At 46.6% G+C, this 19,229-nt stretch overlaps 1 protein-coding gene across 1 annotated transcript in view; it reads right to left on the bottom strand.

Annotated features, from left to right (window-relative positions):
* Positions 1-19,229, bottom strand: part of EMB (embigin) — a 93,377-nt gene that overhangs the window by 66,890 nt on the left and 7,258 nt on the right. Inside the window, 2 exon segments of the mRNA XM_075326724.1 lie at positions 634-823; positions 6,258-6,344. Coding sequence (XP_075182839.1) covers positions 634-823; positions 6,258-6,344 — 277 coding nt within the window.

The raw sequence follows: 19,229 nt of genomic DNA, 5'->3' as shown, positions 1-19,229 counted from the left end.
CTTTGTGGAGTGTGTCAATGACTGCCTTCTGGACATATGTCAAGTCAGCAGTCTTCCCCATGATTGTGTAGCCTACTGAACCAGACTAAGGGACCATGTTAAGCGCTTAGGAAGCCTTTGCAGGTGTTTTGTGGTAATTATTCTAATTTTTTGAGATAATGACTTTTGGGTTTTCATTGGCTGTAAGCCATAATCATCAACATTAACAGAAATAAACTCTTGAAATACATCACCCTGTGTGTAATGACTCTACAGTATAATATATGTGTTTCCCTTTTTGTATTGGATTACTTTAATAAATTAACTTTCTGATGTTATTCTAATTTATTGAGATGCACCTGTATCATTGCTGCGACCTGTGCAATCACACAGGGGCCCATTTCTACCTCCAAAGCAGGTGAAATTGTGCATTATGGTGAGACAATGGGCTGCAAAGGGCCCATATATTGTTTTTGTACTATCATTACTGTCCTATGGGTATGTCAAGGTAGCACGCATTTTGAGAGTTCTTCACCTGCGCTCGGGTTCTACTATTGCACAATTAACCCCTTCCTGATGTATCCTTTTAGTCAGAGATTACCTCACCTAGAAAGTGTGGCCCCAGTTAGTGACAGGGTGATACAATACACTCACTCATATGTGGTACTCCATTGCTTCTCTCTGTTATTGTATGTGTACAGGTTGCTACTAATTTGTTCATCTTCATGTCTCCACGAAACGTTGACTTGTAAATCCTTGGGGTCAACAACTAGATCACACTCCAGCTTCAGACGGAGCGGGTCGACCATGACTATTGTTTTGCTATTTTCTTTGGTGGAGAAGCCTATAATGATATATAATACAAAAAGATGGCTACGCATCAGCCAGAAATAGAAGGATAAGAACAAAATTACAGTCCAGACACAAAGGTGGGAATTGCTTAAAGGGAATCTGTCAGTAGGTTTTTGCTACCCCATGTGAGAGCAGCATAATGTAGCGATTCCAGCGATGTGTCACTTACTGAGCTGTTTGCTGTCATTTTGATAAAATCAATGTTTTCTCTGCTGGAGATTTCGCAGTTATACAGAGCTGATGAATATGTTGGACTACATGCAGAACGCCAAGTAGTCCTGTAATGATAATCAACTGCTGATTAATCAATGATTTTATCAAAACTACACTAAGCAGCCCAGTAAGTGACACATCGCTGGAATCAGGGTCTCTGTCTCTACATTATGCTGCTCTTAGATTAGATGGCAACACAAAGGATATAAAAGGCAAAAACATTTTTAATGAAAGCTAATTGAAAAAAACATATTTTAAGCCCCAATTACATGCATTTAAGGAGCAAAAAAAAACCAACACAGGATATGTACCCATTACATTCTATGGTGCTGTGTATTTTTATTTTTAGACTTTTCCATTTTTGATTGGTATCTGAAAGAGAAACTGTTTGTGTTGCCCATAGCAACCAATCACAAAGCAGCTTTCATTTTTCAAGAGCCAAATGTGAAATCAAAGCTGTGCTGTGATTGGTTGCTATGGACGACAGACACAGTTTCTGTTTCTTAAATCAGCCTGTTTAGAAAATTGAGTCTTTATTGGGAAAAGAGGAAGTAGGACAAACGGGCCCAAATGAAAATATGCAATAATGCTAGATATATACTAAAATATCTGCTATTAGCCCAGCTAGTCAATTCCAAAAATATTGTATTTTTCCTGACCCCCCTTGGGGCCGCAATTTTCCCTTTTTTCTCTTTGATTTTTCCTCATCACCTTCAAAGAGCCATATTTTTTGTCCATATGAAATATCTAGAATACTGTATACAAGCGCTCAGGCTGCTCTGTAGAACATAAAAAACATCTTTATTATACTCACCTAGGAAGCGGACCAGTCCGATGGGTGTCGCTGCTCTCCGGTCCGGCGCCTCCTCTCTACGGCGATCGCCGTCCGCCTTCTACGCAGCCCAGTGTGGTTGACTTGTCATTCGTAATCCACACAGGTCGGCATTGTGATCCTGCGCAGGCGCACTTTGATCTTCCCTGCTGAGGGCAGATCAAAAAACTGTAATGTGCAGGCACGAGGAAAGATTACTAAAGGCCGCCCGCGCATGCGCACTACAGTACTTTGATCTGCCCTCAGCAGGGCAGATCAAAGTGCACCTGTGCAGGACCGCAATGCCGGCCTGTGTGGATGACGCAGGACACGTCATCCACACTGGGCTGAGTAGAAGGAGGACGGTGATTACCGAAGAGAGGAGAGCAAGACCGGAGAGCCGCAACACCCATCGGACCGGACCACCCCCTAGGTGAGTATAATAAAGGTGTTTTTACGTTAGACAGAGCGGCCTGGGCTCTTATATACAGTATTCTGGAATGCTGTATATAAGAGCTCACTGGAGGTGGCCGCAGCTTATAGGGGCAAAATCTGGTGAAAGGTTCCCTTTAACCATATGAAATGGTCGAAAAATTCCAAGCGAGGTGGTATTAAAAACATAAAAAACAAACAAACAACAACCTAGTAACATTGCTTTATGTGTAAATTGTGTTTATGGTGATAAGTTTTTATAAATTTAAAAAAAACTGTAAGGAAAATCATAACTTTTTTTACAGCTTGCTTTTTGTACGTCAAACTGCAATTTTTATCATTTTGGGGTCCTTATGATTTTCTGATCTCTTAATATAATATTTTTAGCAAGGTGAACAAAAAAACAAAAATGCCCCATTTCTTCCAGTTCATTTTTTTGCCGTTTTGCAGCTTCCAGAATGGGATGGATATTTTGAGTTAAGACAATTATGTAAGCAGTAGGAGCAAATACCGTAATATCGGGAGAGATATCTGTGTGCCAACAGCTATCTATTATGTATGAGGACATTAAAGGGGTTTTCCCATAAACAAAGTTCATTTTAATCTATAGAACTTGAAATAATAATAATTTCCACAATTGAATGTGTTTAAAAAAAAATTCCCGTGCTGAGATAATCTTATATATGTGTCCCTGCTATGTACTGTGTAATGGCCGTGTCTGACCGTACAGGGACATGGTCTGATCATACCACATCTCCTGGGCCGGGGAGGAAGTATAAAGTATACAGACATTATAGCACGATATTGCAAATAATTCTGTCCTTGAGGTTAAACATTTTTTTAAAAACAGACAGGGAAATAAATGCTTTACCTTAGGCCTCCGACACACATCTGTGCCGCCGGCACGTGTTTGCCATTTTTTGCACGTACCGGCGGCACGGAGACACGTTCAGCAATGCTACCCTATTGTAGCAGGCACACACACGTAAAACCACACGGAACGTGTGTCCGTGTGCGTTTGTACGTGTGTGCGTTTTTCTACACGCTGACATGTCCACATTTTCTCCGGCAGCACGGGTGTCACACGGCTCGCACCCATACCATACAGATGTAGTGTGGATGCGGTCCCGTGTGACACACGCCGGAGAAAACACACGTGTCAGTGAAAAAAAAACCAAAAACATTTACTCACCTTCTCCAGCTCTCCTGTCTCTGCCGCTGCTGTCACTTGCTGCCAACTGACGCTCATTATGCTCATTTAATATTCACTTCACTGCGGCCGGAAGCAGAAGCAGCGGGGAGACGGCAGGTCTAGAGACCGAAGATCAGCACCACGGACAGCAGGAAGGACCACGTGAGTATGCAAATTACCGGTTCTACGTGTGCTATCGCGGATAGCACACGTAGAACACACGTGGACCGCACGTACCCGAGACACGTACTTACCACACGCAACACGCAGGGTAAATACGTGTCTCGCGGCACGTGCGTGTTTTTAACGGAAGTGTGTTTCAGGCCTTACAAAGAGAATCAGCTGTGATCCAGTGCTGTGATGTCTGTATACATTTTTTTTAATTTCCTCCCCTGTACAGGAGCTGTGGTATAATCAGACCATGTCCCAGTACAGTCAGACACGGCCATTACACAGTACATAGCAGGGACACATATATAGGATTATCTCAGCACAGGAACATTTTTTCTTAAAACACATCCAATTGTGGAACCTATTATTCCAAGATCTATTGTTTAAGATGAACTTATTATTATTTTTTATTTTTGTATGTTGGTTTTTGTGTTATCGGTCACGATGTGGAATGGTTTTTGTCTTGTAAATTTTAATAACATTTAGAATAAAAGGTTTTTTAGTAAAATTTGAATTGCGGTAACCTTTCTGATAAAAAAAAGTTAGTAATTTTTTTAGTATTTTTTTTTATAAAAAATCAATTTTTCCTGGAAATTAATAACTAAATTTACAAGTACAGTGCCTACAAGTAGTATTCAACCCCCTGCAGATTTAGCAGGTTTGATAAGATGCAAATAAGTTAGAGCCTGCAAACTTCAAACAAGAGCAGGATTTATTAACAGATGCATAAATCTTACAAACCAACAAGTTATGTTGCTCAGTTAAATTTTAATAAATTTTCAACATAAAAGTGTGGGTCAATTATTATTCAACCCCTAGGTTTAATATTTTGTGGAATAACCCTTGTTTGCAATTACAGCTAATAATCGTCTTTTATAAGACCTGATCAGGCCGGCACAGGTCTCTGGAGTTATCTTGGCCCACTCCTCCATGCAGATCTTCTCCAAGTTATCTAGGTTCTTTGGGTGTCTCATGTGGACTTTAATCTTGAGCTCCTTCCACAAGTTTTCAATTGGGTTAAGGTCAGGAGACTGACTAGGCCACTGCAACACCTTGATTTTTTCCCTCTTGAACCAGGCCTTGGTTTTCTTGGCTGTGTGCTTTGGGTCGTTGTCTTGTTGGAAGATGAAATGACGACCCATCTTAAGATCCTTGATGGAGGAGCGGAGGTTCTTGGCCAAAATCTCCAGGTAGGCCGTGCTATCCATCTTCCCATGGATGCGGACCAGATGGCCAGGCCCCTTGGCTGAGAAACAGCCCCACAGCATGATGCTGCCACCACCATGCTTGACTGTAGGGATGATATTCTTGGGGTCATATGCAGTGCCATCCAGATTCCAAACGTCACGTGTGTGGTTGGCACCAAAGATCTCGATCTTGGTCTCATCAGACCAGAGAACCTTGAACCAGTCTGTCTCAGAGTCCTCCAAGTGATCATGAGCAAACTGTAGACGAGCCTTGACATGACGCTTTGAAAGTAAAGGTACCTTATGGGCTCGTCTGGAACGGAGACCATTGCGGTGGAGTACGTTACTTATGGTATTGACTGAAACCAATGTCCCCACTGCCATGAGATCTTCCCGGAGCTCCTTCCTTGTTGTCCTTGGGTTAGCCTTGACTCTTCGGACAAGCCTGGACTCGGCACGGGTGGAAACTTTCAAAGGCTGTCCAGGCCGTGGAAGGCTAACAGTAGTTCCATAAGCCTTCCACTTCCGGATGATGCTCCCAACAGTGGAGACAGGTAGGCCCAACTCCTTGGAAAGGGTTTTGTACCCCTTGCCAGCCTTGTGACCCTCCACGATCTTGTCTCTGATGGCCTTGGAATGCTCCTTTGTCTTTCCCATGTTGACCAAGTGTGAGAGCTGTTCACAAGTTTGGGGAGGGTCTTAATTAGTCAGAAAAGGCTGGAAAAAGAGATAATTAATCCAAACATGTGAAGATCATTGTTCTTTGTGCCTGAAATACTTCTTAATACTTTAGGGGAACCAAACAGAATTCTGGTGGATTGAGGGGTTGAATAATAAATGACCCTCTGAATAAACTTTTCACAATTTAAAAAAAAAAAAAAAAAAAAAAAAGAAATAACATTCTTTTTTGCAGCAGTGCATTTCACACTTCCAGGCTGATCTACAGTCCAAATGTCACAATGCCAAGTTAATTCCGAATAAGTAAACCTGCTAAACCTGCAGGGGGTTGAATACTACTTGTAGGCACTGTATATGTTACGGCTTCCCTTTTCCATTGGGAATGTTCCTGTGCAGCCTGCTAGTGTCAGCATTTATTGGAAAGTGTCAAACTGATCAGGGAAAATACTACTGACAAGTGGAATGCTATATATAACATCAAATTGTCAATTTATCCACATATTCCCAGGAGAAATAACAAAATACCAATATGAAATAAAAGATGCGGCAGAGTTGACATTTATTTGATGCATCTGTAATGTTGTATGCTACGTAAAATGACAAGACAGAGCACTTATGTATATAAAGGTCTTCTGCATTCTGCAGTATGCACCAATATTCAATAAAATTTAATCGAATAAGTCAATGAATTCAAATAAATGGATGACCTGGACCAATATATTTAGTTAGATGCGTTACTTACCTGCTATGGATATGCTGTGCTCTGCTATACTGTGATTATTAAAGCCATCTTGATTATGTACCGAAGCTAGTGGTGTCACATTAAGACCTAGGAGAGAAGACAAGGCAGTACATAGGTTTAAATCCACTTTATATTTGTGTAACGCCTTTGTGTTCACAGATTGACCTTCAGCCGCAGTCTGACAAATCAATATGGTGCCTTACAGTTTGATAAATATGCACAGTCCTTCTTCGGCTTATATGGATCAACCCTCCTACTTCAAGGGTTGCAGGAGCTGAGGTTTGAGTGTTATGGTCTTTAAGCATGGACACCTTGTATTCAGGAATAGATACAGGGATTCACCTTCCATTGCTACAAGTGGCACAGTTATATTGGTAGTACAGTGTTTTGTATTCTGAAGAGAGGGAATGTCGAGCTCTGACCCCTGTCTTTTTATACCTAAACTTAAGACATGTACCTTTTTATATTATATCTACAACAAAGAGAATGTATTTGCGTGCTATTTTTCCAGTACCTTAAAGGGATAAGCACAAGGATAAATAGGATACCTGTCTCAAGTATTTAAAGGGAACCTGTCACCAGATTTGGCGACTATAAGCTGCGGCCACCACCAGTGAGCTCTTATATTCTAGAATATTGCATATAAGAGCCCAGGCCATTGTGTAGAACATAAAAAACACTTTTAATACTCACCTAAGGGGCGGTCCGGTCTGATGGGTGTCGATGTTCGCGGGTCTGGCACCTCCTCTCTGCAGCGATCGCCGTCCTCCCTCTTCTGAAGCCCGTCAGCATAACACATTCTACCTCATCCACAATTGCCAGCATTTTGGTCCTGTGCAGGCGCACTTTGATCTGCCTTGCTGACGCAGATGAAAATATTGTACTGTGCATTCACAGGTGGTCTTTAACTTTTCCTCGCACCTGCGCATTACAGTACTTTGACCTGCCCTCAGTAGAGCAGATCAAAGTGCACCTGTGTAGGACCGCAATGTTGGCCTGTGTGGATGACTTAGGGCGCGTCATCCACACTGTGCTGGGTAGAAGGAGGATGGAGATCGCAGCAGAGAGAAGTCGTTGGACCCACGAGCAGCGACACTCATCGGACTGGACCACCCCCTAGGTGAGTACAATAATGGTCTTTTTTATATTTTACAGCGCAGACTGGGCTCTTGTTCCGCCCCGTGCTCGGCAGCCGAGCCGCTCGGATCCGGACCTTCAGTGGGTGGCTCGAGGGTCTCCGGACCCGGGGGTCCTGCGGTCACGTCAATAAAAAAGGAGTTTGCGGTTTGGGGACGTAGGTGTACGGCCGGAGCCGTGTTAAGTTCGTGACGCCACTCACGGGATGTGGTGAAGGTGGACACCACCGCTGCGGTTACGGGGCACCCAGGGGAGATATTGCACAGCAAGTTGTTAACCCCTCCATGGCCAGGGATGGTGGCCCCGGGACCCGTTGGGGGTGTTTGGCGGTGCAGGGAGATGGGCGACCGGAAGGCACTGATGTACTCACTTTTAGTAAACACACGAGTCTCTGGTAAACCAAGGTGATGGTGGTCGGTGCCCGCAGCCGGCTGCAGTCTGGTCCCCCACCCGGTTGGTGGTCTTTGTCTTTTTCCTGCACCTGTTTGTGATGGTGGACTACCTGCGCTTGCAACTTCAGAAGTCCGCTTCCGGCTTGTGGTTGCCTGAGCAGCCCTTTGCCCGCAGACACTGACCCGTGGGATCTCTGTGCCATGGCGGTGGCTTTCTATCCCCTTCGTTGGGCTGTTGTCTTCAGTCGGGACTTTGGGTGGGACAGGACCTCTAGTCCTGGCCGCAATCAGTTAATTAGCTAGCCCCCAGTGGCTTCTGGACCTAGCTTCAGGGTCTGAGTACTCCCCTTTGTGCTCTGGTTTCCTAGTCGATTCCCCGGGTTGGTACCGGCGGGCCACTCTCCTGTCCCGGTCCACCACGGTTCCACCAAGCCCTCTTCCTGCCTCCTGCGGACGGAGACCGCTGTCTGCTTCCTAGCCAGCAGTACCAGGGCTTCTACCCTGGCACCGGTTCAGTTTGGGTCTTTCCTCTGCTGGAGCTGCACACAGCTCCAGCCCACACACCACTCCACTTGACCTCTAGACTTCAACTCTAGAACAGAACTACTAAACTTTCCCGCCCCAGGCTGTCTGAGACTCCTTGGTGGGTGGGTGCTTCCAACGCCTGGTTCCGCCCCCTGGTGTGTCCATCAAGCCCTGAGGGGGGTCACTAGGGTTTTATATGTTTGGCTGCTGTCACCTGTTAGGGAACGGTGTAGTGCGGGGCCCTATCTGTGACTACCTGGCCTGGCCAGGGCGTCACACTCTTATATACAGTATTCTGGAATGCCGTATATAAGAGCTCAGTGGTGGTGGCCGCAGTTTATAGTCACCAAATCTGGTGACAGGTTCCCCTGTGTTCCCTCTGTGCCTAGATAGGATAGAGGATATCTTAATGCCAGAGATAGTTGAGTACAGTGTCCAGCTCTATCTTTGGCAGTCCTGTAACGAATGAATATAGCAGCGGTAACCATGCATGAGCCATGCTCATTGCAAATAAGGTTCTGTTGAACCCAGTTCTCAGAAAGTGGGGATCCGGACAGTCAGACCTCTAAGCACTCTGAGTCAGTTATCAACTCTCCGGATAACTTAAAAAGTTGATAGAAACTCTTTAACTCAAAGAATGAAGTTTGATCCCAGTGCCAGCTATTAAGTGCTCTCCGATCTCGATAGTGAGGGATCCATAACCCTCTGCTCAAGGAATGATGTAGCAGTCAACAAGAGGCATACTACAGCCATCACTCAATCAAGAGTAGAGGGTATGGGTTGTGAGGACTCACTTCGGAATTAACGACTGTGCTGGTGCATTTACAGGAACAACTAGCACCATAAAAACACTTAATTTCAGTCTTGGTGCCATTAAATTGTTATACAAAGCTGAGAATTCTGCAGATTTTGCCATGTGCCACATCTACTAAGTATTTTAGTCACCTTTTATAACTTAAGAAGATGTGGCTTCATTGGAATCGACATGGCTTAAGATTTGCCAAAAGGCTTAAATATTTTGGTGCAAAAAACTGGTCTAAAAAACTCAAACAAGAGGTGATATAAAGTTAGGTAAGTTTCTAAATATACCCCAAATTTCTTTTTATTATTCTTTTTTTACTTATTAAATTTTTCATTGGAGCAAAGCTGTAGGGACTGCTGAGATAGCAATCGTGACCTAGTTCTATTTTTCAAAAGGTTCCTCGGTCACATAGGAAAAATACCAGTACACTGTGTACAGAATTATTAGGCAAGTTGTATTTTAGAGGATTTTTTTTATTATTGATCAATAACTATGTTCTCAATCAACCCTAAAGACTCATAAATATCAAAGCTTAATATTTTTGGAAGTTGGAGTGGGGTTTTTGAGATTTTTATCTCAGAGGATATCTGTTTGTGCAGGTAACTATTACTGTATAGAATTATTAGGCAACTTAATAAAAAACAAATATATTCCCATCTCACTTGTTTATTTTCACCAGGTAAACCAATATAACTGCACAGAATTTAGAAATAAACATTTCTGACATGCAAAATCAAAATGCAAAAAAAATTAGTGACCAATATAACCACCTTTCTTTATGATGACACTCAACAGCCTACCATCCATAGATTCTGTCAGTTGCTTGATCTGTTTACAATCAACATTGGGTGCAGCATCCACCACAGCCTCCCAGACACTGTTCCGAGAGGTGTACTGTTTTCCCTCTCTGTAGATCTCACATTTTATGAGGGACCACAGGTTCTCTATGGGGTTCAGATCAGGTGAACAAGGGGGCCATGTTATTATTTTTTCTTCTTTTAGACCTTTACTGGCCAGCCACGCTGTGGAGTAGTTGGATGAATGCGATGGAGCATTGTCCTGCATGAAAATCGTGTTTTTCTTGAACGATACCGACTTCTTCCTGTACCATTGCTTGAAAAAGTTGTCTTCCAGAAACTGGCAGTGGGTCTGGGAGTTGAGCTTCACTCCATCCTCAACCCGAAAAGGTCCCACAAGTTCATCTTTGATGTTACCACTTACCAGCCCATACCAGTGTGACGCCCTGGCCTATCAGGTCGTCACAAGGGTGCCGTGTAATCTGCCCTTCTGCATGGTACCCGTTCCTCCTTGGTTACGGGTCCTGTCCCTTTGGTGTTGATAAGAACAGGTATACACAAATCCAGAGGAACACAATGCACCACACCCACCAAACACCCATTGGGCAGCCTGAGGGGAATAGGGCCGCCCAGATGGACGGATGGTAGAAGGAGGGCCAGAAGTGTCAGTTGTAGTCAGAGAGTGTCAGTGAGCAGTGACAGGAAAGGTCACGCTGCGGAGCTGAGCTCCTATACCCGTCCCAGGTGCCAGACGTTGACCTGGCCTGGAAGGAGCTGGAACCCCGGTCGCAGGGGGTAGTGGCAATCGGCACGTTACTGCCACGGAGGGCAGGTCAGCCGCCTCGTGCTACAACTGGGCAGGGACCAGGGAACGACAGTGTACACGGACCCTAGGCTGGGAATTAGCTTTATGCAGCCCAGTAATTCACCCGACGAGGACGGAATCTTCATGAACCGCTCTCCACCCGCTCTAAAATCAGGGTACTAGCGCAACGAGGGGGATAGGACTTCCCAAAATCGTCCAGAAAATCCCAAGCGTGAACCTTGAAAGCAAGCTCACTCTGCTAGCCACACCGGTGAGCGGGACCCGAGTAGTTTTAGGCGAAATGGATCCACCAAGACTAAACACAGTGCCAAGGGACAAAGCTTCAGACCAACCAGCAATGCCAAAAGGGCACGGACCCAGCGTGTTCGAACTAAGGCTGCAGGGCATTCAAGACTTTGGTTTACCAGGTGTCAGTGTCAGCATCTCTGGACTGTGTGAGTACGATGTGCCCCTTTGCTTGCAACGGGTCCCAAGCCTACCATCACCGAGCCCCAGGACACCTTCCCCTGCCCACGGAGGGGTTAACATCACTAGCTGCCATCCCATCGCTCCTGGGCGCTCTCCCTCTCTCCTCAACGTGCAAGCGGTGGTATCCCATTTTTACCACGACCCGTGGGTGGCGTCACGAACATTATCCAATCCACCCTGTCATTCCCCTTTTTCATTTCGAGTGGCTGCGCGACTCCGCCTCGGGTCCGGAGACTCCTCGAGCCACTGCGGATCCTGATCCGAGCAGCCTTTCGGCTGTCGTGGGGGCGGTACACAAGTACTTTACCTCCACCTTGCTGGCGTCTGAGTTGGAGTGGAGCTCTCTGCCCTTTACTGATCCAGCCTCTGACCCATTCATCTGGCCCATCAAGAGTCACTCTCATTTCATCAGTCCATAAAACCTTTGAAAAATCAGTCTTAAGATATTTCTTGCGGGGAGCCTCTGATATTCAGTGGGCTCCTCAGTACCTGCGATACTTGGGACTTAAATTGTCGGCCAACGTGAGCTCCCTTTTCCAGTTGAACTTTACCCCTCTGCTCCAAAAAATTAAAGAAGACTGTAAAACCTGGTCAAAAGGCACTTTCACGTGGTTCGGACGGGCCGCGATTTTTAAGATGAACATTTTTCCGAGACTCTTGTACCTCCTTCAGACCCTAACCATAGGGATCCCCAGGCCATTCTTTAGAGAAGTTTCCTCTCTACAAACGAAGTTCCTATGGGCAAACAAGCCGGCGAGACTGGCACGGTCGTTGTTGTGTAGACCTAGGGCTCGGGGGGGGGCTGGGTCTCCCGGACCTCAAGACGTATTACATTGCCACACACATGGCCAGGGTGGTGGACTGGTGTCGCCATTCTAAAGCCAAGGCTTGGGTACAGGTGGAGCAGAGCTTTACTGACATGCCATTGGCGGGGCTTCCCTGGGCACTTCCCCCTGTGGGCACAGAACTCAAATCCCATCCTACGATTGGTGCTACGCTATCTTGTTGTTCCCAGGAGGTGGTCCGGAGAGCCCTACTGCCCTTGCCCTCTCCCCTTTCTCCGATCATTGGCACCCCGAATTTTTCGCCGGGTCTCTCTGACCCTATGTTTGGCCTCTGGATCTCGCGGAATAGATTCCGTGCTCAACACATCGGAGTCGGGGGGCATTGGCCAACAATAGAGGAACTTCGGAGCTTCCGGGTTCCTGGACCCCTGGGCCCGTGGCGTTCCTTACAACTGCGACACTTTCTCGTTACTCTACCAATCCATAGTCAGTTTGACAGACCCCTCACCGACTTTGAGAAGCTGTGTATGAAAAGGGGGTCTCTCCGACACTCCCTGGCCATTTCACACTCCATGCTATGCAACTCTACAGACCTGTCCCCGCCGGGGTTTCTCTTGCATTGGGAGTCAGACCTGGGCCTCACCCTCTCGACCTCGCAAAGAAATAAAGTGCTGTTACTCGCCCACAAAACATCAGTTAGCTCCAAACTCCAAGAGGCCAACTATAAATGTATCTCTCGATGGTATAGGGTCCCGACGAAACTCCACAGGATGTTCCCAGGTGTAGACTCCAGTTGTTGGAGATGTGGGACTGGGGAAGGTGACTTCCTGCACATATTCTGGGCATGCCCGGAGTTGCAGCGGTTTTGGGAGGGGGTGCGGGGGGTGATCGGGCATGTGGTTGGACACGCGCAGACCCTGGGCCCGGAGCTCTTCTTGCTTCAACTGCCCGACTCCTCTGTCCGTGCTTATAAGGGGTCTCTATTAAGCTTCCTGGTGATGGCCGCCAGGACGTGCATCCCCCTGAGATGGAGATCCCCCACTCCGCCGACACTATCAATGTGGGCGAACAGGGTGAATGAATTGCTGCATATGGAGGACCTGACGGCGTCTCTCCACGACAGACAGGAGGCTTTTCACAGGACTTGGTTTCCCTGGATCGAGTTTAAATTCTCCAAGGAATACGGTACCTGGATCCCACCTGACTGAGGGGGTCTTCTTCTGCCGTTAGACAGTGGTGTTCTGAGATGATGGATCTCTGCCTAGTGGCTGCTTGTTCCCTTATTTTCTGCTCTGTACCCCCCCCCTTCCTCCCCCCCTTTTTGTGTGCTCCCTCCTATTCGTCTACGGTCTACTTTCTTCTGCTCTCTTGCTTCTTTCTCTCTCTCTCCTTAATTCTCTACAGAATCTCTATACTTGAAAATTCCCGGGTAAACATGGAGGAGTCAAAGTGTGGTAGTTATCAGTTGTTACAGTTAGCCTGATGGGTGACAATGTACAATGGTCGTAAATTGTTATGCTACTGTTCTGGATTGATGTATTCCCATGTTTTTCGGTTAAATAAAGAATTATAAAAAAAAAAAAAAGATATTTCTTGGCCCAGTCTTGACGTTTTATCTTATGCTTCTTGTTCAAAGGTCGTCGTTATTCAGCCTTCCTTACCTTGGCCATGTCCCTGAGTATGGCACACCTTGTTCTTTTTGATACTCCAGTAACGTTGCAGCTCTGAAATATGGCCAAACTGTTGGCAAATGGCATCTTGGCAGCTTCACGATTGAATTTCCTCAATTCATGGGCAGTTATTTTGCGCCTTTTTTGCCCAACACGCTTCTTGCGACCCTGTTGGTTATTTGCCATGAAACGCTTGATTGTTCGTTGATCACGCTTCAAACATTTGGCAATTTCAAGACTGCTGCATCCCTCTGCAAGACATTTCACAATTTTCGACTTTTCAGAGCCCGTCAAATCTCTCTTCTGACTCATTTTGTCAAAGGAAAGGAAGTTGCCTAATAATTAAGCACCCCTTATATAGGGTGTTGATGTCATTACACCGCACCCCTCCTCATTACAGAGATGCACATCACCTGATTTACTTAATTAGTAGTTAGCACTCAAGCCTATACAGCTTGGAGTAGGATAACATGTATCATGTGATCAAAATACTCATTTGCCTAATAATTCTGCACACATGTATTACAGATGTTGCATAATGGCCCATGAGCTTCAGGTTTATTATTTCAGTTCCTGCCTTAGCACCAGTGTAGTGTTCAGAGTGTAGATACATTGCCAGACATTCTTAATATTTCCTAGGAAAAGGCATATTAGTAATTCATGATTCCTTCTGTGGTGGCCTGTTTTCCAGATGCCGAAGCAGCAGACATGCATTCATGCACAGCGTCAGACTGGAGTACCCTCGGCCCACCAGAGAAAATCGTTCTTAGGACCCACTATGTACTACATAGAAATAAATATAAGACCACCAATAGTGTGGTAAAATGTGCTAATATCAGGGTATAATACAGGGTAATAGATAAAGACAGGGTTCTTTTTTCTTACCTACCGCTGGAGTGGAGATTCTCATCTAAGGACCCTGACCTTAGGGGCACTTTGCACACTGCGACATCGCAGGTGCGATGTCGGTGGGGTCAAATTGAAAGTGACGCACATCCGGCATCGCATGCGACATCGCATTGTGTAAAGCCTAGATGATACGATTAACGAGCGCAAAAGCGTCGTAATCGTATCATCGGTGCAGCGTCGGCGTAATCCATAATTACGCTGACGCGACGGTCCGATGTTGTTCCTCGCTCCTGCGGCAGCACACATCGCTGTGTGTGAAGCCGCAGGAGCGAGGAACATCTCCTACCGGCGTCACCGCGGCTTCCGTAGGATATGCGGAAGGAAGGAGGTGGGCAGGATGTTTACATCCTGCTCATCTCCGCCCCTCCGCTCCGATTGGCCGCCTGCCGTGTGACGTCGCAGTGACGCCGCACGACCCGCCCCCTTAACAAGGAGGCGGGTCGCCGGCCACAGGAACGTCGCACGGCAGGTGAGTGTGTGTGTGAAGCTGGCGTAGCGATAATTTTCGCTACGCCAGCTATCACCACATATTGCTGCTGCGACGGGGGCGGGGACTATCGCACTCGGCATCGCAGCATCGGCCTGCGATGTCGCAGTGTGCAAAGTGCCCCTTACTCTTATACTCTCCCGGCCCTGTCTTCAGCTCATGGAGCGCTTACCTTCCCTGCTATGTCCTTGTCACCTCCGTGGTTCTGCATTGGCTGCAGCAGTGTAATGAGGTCACAGCTTGATGACCGCATCACGCTGCTGCACGCTGGGCCACAGAATGACGCGCCTGCGCCCTACTCTGCTGACCCTGGTTGCAGCACATAGCTAATTTGCATGCGAAGTGCATCGCATGAAAATTAGCCATGTGGTAGTGCGACTGTGGAGGGGAGCCCGGCCGGGGCTTATTAAAGCAAAGTAAGTACCCAGCCGGGCCTGGGCCTCCTTCTTCACCGGGCTCCAGTAGTGAGGGTATTGGCTGCCCTGGAAGCATGTGCCAGTGCTTAGGCCCACCGGAGGATCCTCCGATTCTCCGGTGGACCAGTCGGACCCTGTTCATGCACAGCAGTGGTTTTGAGTGTCCACATTTTGAGATGGAGGGTCAGATTTATTAATGTGTTTACATACTGTATAAATATACTCCAAATGTAGACCCCGAGCCAAACATACTGTTCAAGATGAGAGAAAAAGGTGATTGACTCTACTTTCAGGACACTTCTCTGAAGCATGTGAATGGTAACTTAAACTCTGCATTGTAAAATCTGGATAGAAGGAAGGGTTAAACCGCGCTGCCATGGACAAAAAACAGGAGGTGATTCCGGAGATAAATTCTTCGTGATTTTTATTTTTCTATGCGTTTCAGAGTCTGACTCCTTCATCAGGAGCAAAAAAACACTGATATACATCCAGACTTTACGAATTCAATACTGGGTCTGCGGCATCCTACATGGTGACTTACTATATTCTAACGGTAGTTGTGACCATCAACTCCTCGAGGCGAGTGGTTCTGAGCTCCTTTATTCTGGTTTCACTGGGATAAGAAACCATCTGCACCCTTGTCTCTTTCAGATATTATCTTAAACTGTGCATTGTGATATATAGAGGCTGTAGAGTCCAAGCGGTCCAAGTTTTATGGTAAAACCGAATTTGCAAAAATGCTTTAAAAGAACAAAAATAGATGCAATTAAATAACAAAAATGTCCCAATATTGTATTTAAGGGAAATATCAAAGACGTTCATTGGAATTCTACACTCCAATGTACACTATAAATGCAGTGTGAACAGAACCTAAAGCCCGCTTTACACGCTACAATATATCTTACAATGTGTCGGCGGGGTCACGTCGTAAGTGACGCACATCCGGCATCATAAGGTACATTGTAGTGTGTAACAGCTACGTGCGATTGCGAATGAACGGTAAAACGTTCATCGCATGCATGTCGTTCATTCCTCATGAATTGAACGTTAGGTTGTTCATCGTACCCGGGGTAGCACACATTGCAGTGTGTGACACCCCGGGAACGATGAACAGATCTTACCTGCGTCCTGCGGCTCCCGGCCAGCAATGCGGAAGGAAGGAGGTGGGCGGATGTTTACGTCATCTCTGCCCCTTTGCTTCTATTGGCCGGCTGCCGCGTGACGTCGATGTGACGCCGAACGTCCCTCACACTCCAGGAAGTGGACGTTCGCCGCCCACATCGAGGTCGTATGGACGGGTAAGTACGTGTGACGGAGGTTAATCGTTTGTGCGGCACATTCAACAAAATTGAACGTGCCGCACATACGATGGGGGCGGGTACGATCGCATACGATATCGCATGCAGAATCGTAACATGTAAAGCAGGCTTAAGGCATCATGCACATGGTTGAGCAGAAAACTCTGCCTCCGATGGAAAGGTCCCAAATTTTTTCTTGTGTTACAACTATGTAAAATAGCCCTGGAATGGCTCCAACCATATTACTGAGATAGAAGATATATTCCTGTGGAAATGTCGTGTATAGAAATAATATTCTGCTAGACATTACTGAGAAGAAGTTTAGCCCTGTTAAAGGTCTAAATAACCTAATATAGAAGAATTTCACTACCAAAATGTCAAATGAGAAGTGATGCAGTCGTGATTGCATGTAGCCTATTTCTAGATATATTTTTTTACCTTTTTTTCTGTCACCAGGTGAAATGTTACCAGATTCTAGAGAGAATTTTTATGGTCATTAGCAAGGGGGCAATGCAAACAGGATAATAGTGCAGAGCTGCCTAAATACACACTCCAGAGGATCCTGTGATACACGCCCCAGAGGATCCTGTGATATATGCCACAAAGGATCCTGTGATACATGCCCCAGGGGATCCTGTGATACACGCTCCAGAGGATGCTGTGATACATGCCTCAGAGAGGATCCTGTGATATGTGCCTCCCCAGGAGCGCTGGTCCTGTTCGGGGAGGCCAAGTACAGGGAATCTTCTGGCCACGGGTAGGTCAGGTTAACTTCTATGGGAATTGTGACGCCACTCTCGGCAATTGCGGTCAGGGGTGACCGCCACTGTAGTTTAGGGAACGCCTGGGGCTGATGTTAGATGCAGTCAGTTGTTGTGGCCTCCCGAGAGTGAGGCTGGCCCCAGGGCCCCGTGTAAGTGTGTAGTACCACAGGTCGCAGAAGAACTCACACACAAGCAGCAATGTCTTTCAGGGTTTTTACTCACTTTCAGATGGTAGCTGTGAGTCAACCCGGGCGATGCTATGATGAACCAGGAGGAACCAAATATCCCTTCGGCTGATGTAGGGGTGACTGCTGACTCGCCTTCCTAGCCCTTCTTGTTTTGAGGTGACCTCGACTTGGAGTTTTGCAGGGATCACCCAGGGAAGTCGCAACTGCCGTTCTCCCCTTTCTGGCCCGTTTGCGGGCAGCGTGGACCAAGTAATTCCGGCTGCTTGCCTTCTGTCACTTATGGGCCCCCTCATTGCTGCTGTAGCTGCAGACTCTGTATGGTTTGGTGAGGTACATCCAGTACCCTCACCAGCAGGTGTAGCAGGCCAAGTAAATGAATTCCTGCTCTGGGGACCTGTCTCCCCGTGCGGGCTTGGTCTACTGGCAGTCACCTTACTCAGCCACCTCTTGCTACTGCCCTAGGTGGTTTACAGGCGGCACTGCTGAGTAGCCTTTCTCCTCCGCCAGCAGCCACTACAGGTGCAGGGTCTGACAGGGTCCTGCTCCTCTGCTCTACCCTACAGACACGGCTCCACACCTCCTTCTCCTTCGGCTGCCACTGCACACTGCCTGTCTCCAGTCCCACACCCACCACTAGCTGGGATGCGAGGGCCACGCCCCCTCCCTGGGTCCGCCCAGGGGTCTCCTCTAAGCTGTGTGTGTGTTCCTGGTTCTAAGTGTCTGTGTTTGTCCACACCCTAGTCAGCCTCTGGGATTACCTGTTTTGTACTGACCAAGCATGGGTGCAGTACTCAGTGGTGCCTGACCAGGTCAGGGGCGCCACAGATACACGCTCCAGAGGATACTGTGATACACGCCCCAGAGGATACTGTGATACACGCCCCAGAGGATCCTGTGATACATGCCCCAGTGGATGCTGGATGCTGGGATACATGCCACAGAGGATATTGTGATACACGCCCCAGAAGATACTGTGATACATGCCCCAGAGGACACGCCCCAGAGGACACTGTGATACACACCCCAGAGGATACTGTGATACACGCCCCAGAGGATCCTGTGATACACAACCCAGAAAATCCTGTGATACACGCCCCAGAGGATCCTGTGATACACGCTCCCTTGTAAAGACCATTAAAATAAGCACTAAATAAAAAGGCCTATGTCTTTAAAACAATATAGTGAATTAAAAAAAACAACCCACAATACAGCGATTATAAAATAAGACCAAGAACTGGCTATTTTTGGTCCTCTGCATATATTTTATGTCTCACAATTCAGCAACCACAACCATTTCACTCAGATTTAAAGTGCATACGATTAAAACAAATCTTTGAATCTTTAAAGATCTGAAAATTATTTTCAATCCTATAATTATAAGTCTAGTTCAAGAGTAAGGCTATGTGCGCACGTTGCGTAAATACATGCAGTTACGCTGCGCTTTGTAGCGCAGCATAACTGCATGCGTCCTGCGTCCCCTGCACAGTCTATGAAGATTATGCATGAGA

Source organism: Anomaloglossus baeobatrachus, chromosome 1, assembly GCF_048569485.1.
Source record: "Anomaloglossus baeobatrachus isolate aAnoBae1 chromosome 1, aAnoBae1.hap1, whole genome shotgun sequence".
NCBI classification, from domain to species: Eukaryota; Metazoa; Chordata; class Amphibia; order Anura; family Aromobatidae; genus Anomaloglossus; species Anomaloglossus baeobatrachus.
This window is presented reverse-complemented; position numbering and strand designations above follow the sequence as displayed.